We start from the raw sequence: 9,223 nt of genomic DNA, 5'->3' as shown, positions 1-9,223 counted from the left end.
TAGATGGAAGAAAGGGGAAAGGGAGAGAGATAGATAGAAGAAGGGGAAAGGGAGAGAGAGAGATGGAAGAAGGGGAAAGGGGGAGAGATAGATGGAAGAAGGGGGAAAGGAGAGAGATAGATAGAAGAAGGAGAAAGGGAGAGAGAGAGATGGAAGAAGGGGTAAAGGGAGAGAGATAGATAGATGGAAGAAGGGGAAAGGGAGAGAGATAGATAGAAGAAGGGGGAAAGGAGAGATAGATAGAAGAAGGGGGAAAGGGAGAGAGATAGATGGAAGAAGGGGGAAAGGGAGAGAGAGATGGAAGAAGGGGGAAAGGGAGAGAGATAGATGGAAGAAGGGGGAAAGGGAGAGAGATAGATAGAAGAAGGGAGAAAGGGAGAGAGATAGATGGAAGAAGGGGGAAAGGGAGAGAGATAGATAGAAGAAGGGGAAAGGAAGAGAGATAGATGGAAGAAGGGGGAAAGGGAGAGAGATAGATAGAAGAAGGGGGAAAGGAAGAGAGATAGATGGAAGAAGGGGGAAAGGGAGAGAGATAGATAGAGGAAGGGGGAAAGGAAGAGAGATAGATAGAAGAAGGGGGGGAAAGGAAGAGAGATAGAAAGAGGAAGGGGGAAAGGGAGAGAGATAGATAGAAGAAGGGGAAAGGAAGAGAGATAGATGGAAGAAGGGGGAAAGGGAGAGAGATAGATAGAGGAAGGGGGAAAGGAAGAGAGATAGATAGAAGAAGGGGGAAAGGAAGAGAGATAGATAGAGGAAGGGGGAAAGGAAGAGAGATAGATAGAAGAAGGGGGAAAGGAAGAGAGATAGATGGAAGAAGGGGGAAAGGGAGAGAGATAGATAAAGGGGGAAAGGGAGAGAGATAGATAGAGGAAGGGGAAAGGGAGAGAGAGAGATGGAAGAAGGGGGAAAGGAGAGAGATAGATGGAAGAAGGGGGAAAGGGAGAGAGATAGATGGAAGAAGGGAAAAGAGAGAGAGATAGATAAAGAAGGGTAAAGGGAGAGAGATACATAGATGGAAGAAGGGGGAAAGGGAGAGAGATAGATGGAAGGGGGAAAGGGAGAGAGATAGATGGAAGAAAGGGGAAAGGAGAGAGATAGATAGAAGAAGGGGGAAAGGGAGAGAGAGAGATGGAAGAAGGGGGAAAGGGAGAGAGAGATAGATGAAGAAGGGGAAAGGGAGAGAGATAGATGAAGAAGGGAGAAAGGGAGAGATAGATGGAAGAAGGGGGAAAGGGAGAGATAGATAGATGGAAGAAGGGGGAAAGGGAGAGAGATAGATGGAAGAAGGGGAAAGGGAGAGAGATAGATGGAAGAAGGGGAAAGGGAGAGAGATAGATGGAAGAAGGGGGAAAGGGAGAGAGAGAGATGGAAGAAGGGGAAAGGGAGAGAGATAGATGGAAGAAGGGGAAAGGGAGAGAGATAGATAGAAAAAGGGGGAAAGGGAGAGAGATAGATGGAAGAAGGGGGAAAGGGAGAGAGATAGATAGAAGAAGGGGGAAAGGAGAGAGATAGATAGAAGAAGGGGGAAAGGGAGAGAGAGAGATGGAAGAAGGGGAAAGGGAGAGAGATAGATGGAAGAAGGGGAAAGGAGAGAGATAGATAGAAGAAGGGAGAAGGGAGAGAGAGATGGAAGAAGGGGGAAAGGGAGAGAGATAGATAGAAGAAGGGGGAAAGGAAGAGAGATAGATGGAAGAAGGGGGAAAGGAGAGAGATAGATAGAAGAAGGGGGAAAGGAAGAGAGATAGATAGAAGAAGGGGGAAAGGGAGAGAGATAGATAGAGGAAGGGGAAAGGAAGAGAGATAGATAGAAGAAGGGGGAAAGGAAGAGAGATAGAAAGAGGAAGGGGAAAGGGAGAGAGATAGATAGAGGAAGGGGGAAAGGAAGAGAGATAGATGGAAGAAGGGGAAAGGAGAGAGATAGATAGAAGAAGGGGAAAGGGAGAGAGATAGATAGAGGAAGGGGGAAAGGAAGAGAGATAGATAGAGGAAGGGGAAAGGGAGAGAGATAGATAGAGGAAGGGGGAAAGGAAGAGAGATAGATGGAAGAAGGGGGAAAGGGAGAGAGATAGATAAAGGGGGAAAGGAGAGAGATAGATAGAGGAAGGGGAAAAGTGAGAGAGAGAGATAGAAGAATGGGGAAAGGGGAGAGAGATAGATGAAGGGGGAAAGGGAGAGAGATAGATGGAAGAAAGGGGAAAGGAGAGAGATAGATGGAAGAGGGGGAAAGGGAGAGAGAGAGATAGAAGAATGGGGAAAGGGAAAGGAGAGAGATAGATGGAAGAAAGGGGAAAGGGAGAGGGATAGAGGAAGGGGGAAAGGAAGAGAGATAGATAGAGGAAGGGGGAAAGGGAGAGAGATAGATAGAAGAAGGGGGAAAGGGAGAGATAGATGGAAGAAGGATAGAAAGGAAGAGAGATAGAAGAAGGGGGAAAGGGAGAGACATAGATGGAAGAAGGGGAAAGAGAGAGAGATACATAGAGGAAGGGGGAAAGGAAGAGAGATAGATGGAAGAAGGGGGAAAGGGAGAGAGATAGAAGAAGGGGGAAAGGGGAGAGAGATAGAAGAAGGGGAAAGGGAGAGAGATAGATAGAAGAAGGGAATATAGAGAGAGAGATAGATAGAGGAAGGGGGAAAGAGAGAGAGAACGATAAAGGAGGGGGAGACAGAAAGATATATAGAGGGAGGGGATAGGTAGAGGGAATAAAGATATATAGAGGGAGGTAGATAGGTAGAGGAATAAAGATATATAGAGGGAGGGGAATAGGTAGAGGGAATAAAGATATATAGAGGGAGGGGGATAGGTAGAGGGAATAAAGATATATAGAGGGAGGGGGATAGGTAGAGGGGAATAAAGATATATAGAGGGAGGTAGATAGGTAGAGGGGAATAAAGATATATAGAGGGAGGTAGATAGGTAGAGGGAATAAAGATATATAGAGGGAGGGGAATAGGTAGAGGGAATAAAGATATATAGAGGGAGGGGAATAGGTAGAGGGAATAAAGATATATAGAGGGAGGGGAATAGGTAGAGGGAATAAAGATATATAGAGGGAGGGGGATAGGTAGAGGGGAATAAAGATATATAGAGGGAGGTAGATAGGTAGAGGGGAATAAAGATATATAGAGGGAGGAATAAAGATAGGATAGGTAGAGGGAATAAAGATATATAGAGGGAGGTAGATAGGTAGAGGGAATAAAGATATATAGAGGAGGGGATAGGTAGAGGGAATAAATATATATAGAGGGAGGGGAATAGGTAGAGGGAATAAAGATATATAGAGGGAGGGGAATAGGTAGAGGGAATAAAGATATATAGAGGGAGGGGGAATAGGTAGAGGGGAATAAAGATATATAGAGGAGGGGGATAGGTAGAGGGGAATAAAGATATATAGAGGGAGGTAGATAGGTAGGGGAATAAAGATATATAGAGGGGGATAGGGGAATAAAGATATATAGAGGGAGGGGATAGGTAGAGGGAATAAAGATATATAGAGGGAGGGGATAGGTAGAGGGAATAAAGATATATAGAGGGAGGTAGATAGGTAGAGGGGAATAAAGATATATAGAGGGAGGGGATAGAGGTAGAGGGAATAAAGATATATAGAGGGAGGTAGATAGGTAGAGGGAATAAAGATATATAGAGGGAGGTAGATAGGTAGAGGGAATAAAGATATATAGAGGGAGGTAGATAGGTAGAGGATAAAGAATAAGGGAGATAGAGGGAATAAAGAGGAGGTAGATAGGTAGAGGGGAATAAAGATATATAGAGGGAGGTAGATAGGTAGAGGGGAATAAAGATATATAGAGGTAGGGGAATAAGATATATATAGAGGGAGGAGGGAGGGATATAGAGGGGAGGGGAATAAAGTAGATAAAGGGGAATATATAGAGGGAGGTAGATAGGTAGAGGGAATAAAGATATATAGAGGGAGAAGGATAGGTAGAGGGAATAAAGATATATAGAGGGAGGGGGATAGGTAGAGGGGAATAAAGATATATAGAGGGAGGGGAATAAATATATATAGAGGGAGGGGGATAGGTAGAGGGGAATAAAGATATATAGAGGGAGGTAGATAGGTAGAGGGGAATAAAGATATATAGAGGGAGGTAGATAGGTAGAGGGAATAAAGATATATAGAGGGAGGGATAGGATAGAGGGGAAGAGAGGGAATAAAGATATATAGAGGGAGGGGAATAAAGATATATAGGTAGATAGAGGGAATAAAGATATATAGAGGGAGGTAGATAGGTAGAGGGGAATAAAGATATATAGAGGGAGGTAGATAGGTAGAGGGGAATAAAGATATATAGAGGGAGGTAGATAGGTAGAGGGGAATAAAGATATATAGAGGGAGGTAGATAGGTAGAGGGGAATAAAGATATATAGAGGGAGGGGATAGGTAGAGGGGAATAAAGATATATAGAGGGAGGTAGATAGGTAGAGGGAATAAAGATATATAGAGGGAGGGGGATAGATATATAGAGGGGAATAAAGATATATAGAGGGAGGGATAGGGAGGGAATAAAGATATATAGAGGGAGGTAGATAGGTAGAGGGAATAAAGATATATAGAGGGAGGGGAGATAGGTAGAGGGGAATAAAGATATATAGAGGGAGGTAGATAGGTAGAGGGAATAAAGATATATAGAGGGAGGTAGATAGGTAGAGGGGAATAAAGATATATAGAGGGAGGTAGATAGGTAGAGGGGAATAAAGATATATAGAGGGAGGTAGATAGGTAGAGGGCAATAAAGATATATAGAGGGAGGTAGATAGGTAGAGGGGAATAAAGATATATAGAGGGAGGTAGATAGGTAGAGGGAATAAAGATATATAGAGGGAGGTAGATAGGTAGAGGGGAATAAAGATATATAGAGGGAGGGGATAGGTAGAGGGGAATAAAGATATATAGAGGGAGGTAGATAGGTAGAGGGGAATAAAGATATATAGAGGGAGGTAGATAGGTAGAGGGGAATAAAGATATATAGAGGGAGGTAGATAGGTAGAGGGGAATAAAGATATATAGAGGGAGGTAGATAGGTAGAGGGGAATAAAGATATATAGAGGAGGGATAGGTAGAGGGGAATAAAGATATATAGAGGGAGGGAATAGGTAGAGGGGAATAAAGATATATAGAGGGAGGGGGTAGATAGATAGAGGGGAATAAAGATATATAGAGGGAGGGATAGGTAGAGGGGAATAAAGATATATAGAGGGAGGTAGATAGGTAGAGGGAATAAAGATATATAGAGGGAGGTAGATAGGTAGGAGGGAATAAAGATATATAGAGGGGAGGATAGATAGGTAGATAGGTAGAGGGAATAAAGATATAGAGGGAGGTAGATAGGTAGAGGGGAATAAAGATATATAGAGGGAGGGGAATAGGTAGAGGGAATAAAGATATATAGAGGGAGGGGATAGGTAGAGGGAATAAAGATATATAGAGGAGGTAGATAGGTAGAGGGGAATAAAGATATATAGAGGGAGGTAGATAGGTAGAGGGGAATAAAGATATATAGAGGGAGGGGGATAGGTAGAGGGGAATAAAGATATATAGAGGGACTCTGTATGTTTTAATACTGTGTGTGTGTGTGTGTGTGTGTGTGTGTGTGTGTGTGTGTGTGTGTGTGTGTGTGTGTGTGTGTGTGTGTGTGTGTGTGTGTGTGTGTGTGTTGCAGTGCGTGACAGGGTGAGGACTAAGATGGAGAGAGACATTCTGGTGGAGGTCAACCATCCCTTCATCGTTAAACTGCACTATGGTGAGTTAGCCAATCACAGCTCAGTACTACAGTGAGTCAATAACAACATCAGTCCCCTGGTAACCAATCAGATGTCTCTCAGCATTCCAAACAGAAGGGAAACTCTACCTCATCCTGGACTTCCTACGAGGAGGAGACCTCTTCACACGACTGTCTAAAGAGGTGAGGGCATGTGTGTGGCGTGTGTGTTGGAGTGGCATTGGTGTGGCGTGTGTGTTGGAGTGGCGTTGGTGTGGCGTGTGTGTTGGTGTGGAGTGTGTGTTGGTGTGGAGTGTGTGTTGGTGTGGCGTTGGTGTGGCGTGTGTGTTGGAGTGGCGTTGGTGTGGCGTGTGTGTTGGTGTGGAGTGTGTGTTGGTGTGGCGTGTGTTGGAGTGTGTGTTGGTGTGGCGTGTGTGTTTGTGTGGCGTGTGTGTTGGTGTGGCGTGTGTGTTGGTGTGGCGTGTGTGTTTGTGTGGCGTGTGTGTTGTTGTGGAGTGTGTGTTGGTGTGGAGTGTGTGTTGGTGTGGCGTGTGTGTTGTTGTGGAGTGTGTGTTGGTGTGGCGTGTGTGTTGGTGTGGCGTGTGTGTTGGTGTGGAGTGTGTGTTGGTGTGGCAGTGTGTTGGTGTGGCGTGTGTGTTGGTGTGGCGTGTGTGTTGGTGTGGCATGTGTGTTGGTGTGGCGTGTGTGTTGGTGTGGCGTGTGTGTTGGTGTGGCGTGTGTGTTGGTGTGGCGTGTGTGTTGTTGTGGAGTGTGTGTTGGTGTGGCGTGTGTGTTGGTGTGGCGTGTGTGTTGGTGTGTGTGTGTTGTGTGGAGTGTGTGTTGGTGTGGCGTGTGTGTTGGTGTGGCGTGTGTGTTGGTGTGGCGTGTGTGTTGGTGTGGCGTGTGTGTTGGTGTGGCGTGTGTGTTGGTGTGGCGTGTGTGTTGGTGTGGAGTGTGTGTTGGTGTGGCGTGTGTGTTGGTGTGGCGTGTGTGTTGGTGTGGCGTGTGTGTTGGTGTGGGTGTGTGTTGGTGTGGCGTGTGTGTTGGTGTGGCGTGTGTGTTGGTGTGGCGTGTGTGTTGGTGTGGTGTGTGTTGGTGTGGAGTGTGTGTTGGTGTGGCGTGTGTGTTGGTGTGGCGTGTGTGTTGTTGTGGAGTGTGTGTTGGTGTGGCGTGTGTGTTGGTGTGGCGTGTGTTGGTGTGGAGTGTGTTGGTGTGGAGTGTGTGTTGGTGTGGAGTGTCTCACCCTCCTCTCCTCTCTTTGTGTAGGTGATGTTCACAGAGGAGGATGTGAAGTTCTACCTGGCAGAGTTGGCCCTGGCGCTGGACCACCTTCACAGCCTGGGCATCATCTACAGAGACCTCAAACCAGAGAAGTACATACACACACACACACACACACACACACACACACACACACGTTTAGTATCTTTGTCCAAAGATCCATTTCTGTCTTTTCAGCATTCTGCTAGACGAGGAGGGACACATTAAGCTGACGGGTGAGTGATATCAGACCTGTGTGTGTGTGTGTGTGTGTGTGTGGTTTGTTTTTCTATTTGAATGTGTCTATTCTTACTGCAGACGGTATGTCCTGAGAACAAAGCTTACTCGTGTGTTGATGTGTGTGTGTGTGTATGTGTGTGTGTAGACTTCGGCCTCAGTAAGGAGTCTATAGACCATGAGAACAAGGCCTATTCGTTTTGTGGGACAGTGGAGTACATGGCTCCGGAGGTGGTCAACAGAAGAGGTCACACCACCAGCGCTGATTGGTGGTCCTACGGCGTGCTCATGGTGAGAGGGGTGGGGCCACACACCTTATAATGTTTATTTACCTGTTCCTTATTTGTGTTGTGTTACAGGTTGTGGTTAGGTTGTGGTTAGGTAGTGGTTAGGTTGTCGTTAGGTTGTAGTTAGGTAGTCGGTAGGTAGTAGTTAGGTTGTCGTTAGGTTGTAGTTAGGTAGTCGGTAGGTAGTAGTTAGGTAGTGGTTAGGTTGTCGTTAGGTTGTAGTTAGGTAGTCGGTAGGTAGTAGTTAGGTAGTGGTTAGGTTGTCGTTAGGTTGTAGTTAGGTAGTTGGTAGGTAGTAGTTGGGTAGTAGTTAGGTTCTAGTTAGGTAGTCGGTAGGTAGTAGTTAGGTAGTGGTTAGGTTGTCGTTAGGTTGTAGTTAGGTAGTCGGTAGGTAGTAGTTAGGTAGTGGTTAGGTTGTCGTTAGGTTGTAGTTAGGTAGTCGGTAGGTAGTAGTTAGGTAGTGGTTAGGTTGTAGTTACGTTGTAGTTGGGTTGGTTGGTAGGTTGTGTGAAACTCTTCATCTCTTCATCCTCTGGCAGTTTGAGATGCTGACCGGAACACTACCATTCCAGGGGAAAGACCGCAAGGAGACCATGACCATGATCCTCAAGTGAGTCTCTTCCACCGGGTCTTTTTTCATCTCACTGGAGCAATGTGTTTACAAGACTGTGTTTGAATTTGTTCTATGCTGAGGCAGCTCAGAAATAGTTGTTCCACTCAGACTAGAAGAGTGATAAAAGCAGGAAAATGGACATAGCTAAGTGGGCTGTTAGATGTTGATGACAGACAGGGGGAGATACAGGGAGGGTAAGAGAGAGAGAGAGGGAGGGGGAAGACGGGAGAGAGAGGGAGAGAGAGAGAGGGAGGGGGAGAGAGAGAGAGGGAGGGGGAAGACGGGAGAGAGAGAGGAGGGGGAAGACGGGAGAGAGAGAGAGAGAGGGAAAGGGGAGAGATGGAGAGAGAGAGAGAGGGAGGGGGAAGACGGGAGAGAGAGGGGGGGTGAGAGAGAGAGAGGAGGAAGAGGGGAGAGAGAGAGAGAGAGAGAGAGGGGGAAGAGGGAGAGAGAGAGAGAGAGAGGGAGAGAGTAGAGGGGAGAGATGGAGAGAGAGAGGAGGAAGAGGGGAGAGAGAGAGGAGGAAGAGGGAGAGAGAGAGGGGGAAGAGGGAGAGAGAGAGGGAGGGGGAAGACGGGGAGAGAGAGAGAGAGAGAGGGAGGGGGAAGACGGGAGAGAGAGAGAGAGGGAGGGGGAAGACGGGAGAGAGAGAGAGAGAGGGAAAGGGAAGAGAGGAGAGATGGAGAGAGAGAGAGAGAGAGAGAGAGAGAGAGAGAGAGAGGGGGAGATGGAGAGAGAGAGAGGAGGAAGAGGGAGAGAGAGAGAGGGGGGGAGAGAGGGAGAGAGAGGGAGTAGAGGGGAGAGATGGAGAGAGAGAGAGAGAGAGGGGGAGATGGAGAGAGAGAGGAGGAAGAGGGGAGAGAGAGAGGAGGAAGAGGGGAGAGAGAGGGGGGGGAAGAGGGGGAGAGAGAGAAAGGGGGTAGAGGGGAGAGATGGAGAGAGAGAGGGGGGTGGAGAGAGAGAGGAGGAAGAGGGGAGAGAGAGAGAGAGAGAGAAAGAGGGGGGGAGGGGAAAGAGGGGGAGAGAGAGAGAGGGGGGAGGGGAGAGATGGAGAGAGAGAGAGAGAGGGGGAGATGGAGAGAGAGAGGAGGAAGAGGGGGAGAGAGAG

The 9,223-nt window shown here is 47.0% G+C and overlaps 1 protein-coding gene across 2 annotated transcripts in view; it reads left to right on the top strand.

Moving 5' to 3' along the window:
• LOC115130107 (ribosomal protein S6 kinase alpha-3-like) overlaps window positions 1-9,223 on the top strand; it is a 48,743-nt gene that overhangs the window by 31,012 nt on the left and 8,508 nt on the right. For both annotated transcript variants that reach the window (XM_065019333.1, XM_065019332.1), the window contains exons 5-10: window positions 5,680-5,760; window positions 5,843-5,922; window positions 6,985-7,091; window positions 7,177-7,214; window positions 7,364-7,506; window positions 8,042-8,112. In XM_065019333.1, the coding sequence (XP_064875405.1) occupies window positions 5,680-5,760; window positions 5,843-5,922; window positions 6,985-7,091; window positions 7,177-7,214; window positions 7,364-7,506; window positions 8,042-8,112 (520 nt within the window). The remainder of the gene's footprint in view (window positions 1-5,679; window positions 5,761-5,842; window positions 5,923-6,984; window positions 7,092-7,176; window positions 7,215-7,363; window positions 7,507-8,041; window positions 8,113-9,223) is intronic.

Source organism: Oncorhynchus nerka, linkage group LG6 (genome assembly GCF_034236695.1).
Source record: "Oncorhynchus nerka isolate Pitt River linkage group LG6, Oner_Uvic_2.0, whole genome shotgun sequence".
In the NCBI taxonomy this organism is placed as follows: domain Eukaryota; kingdom Metazoa; phylum Chordata; class Actinopteri; order Salmoniformes; family Salmonidae; genus Oncorhynchus; species Oncorhynchus nerka.
Note: the sequence above shows the minus strand (reverse complement) of the source record. Positions and strands in the feature narration are given on the sequence as shown.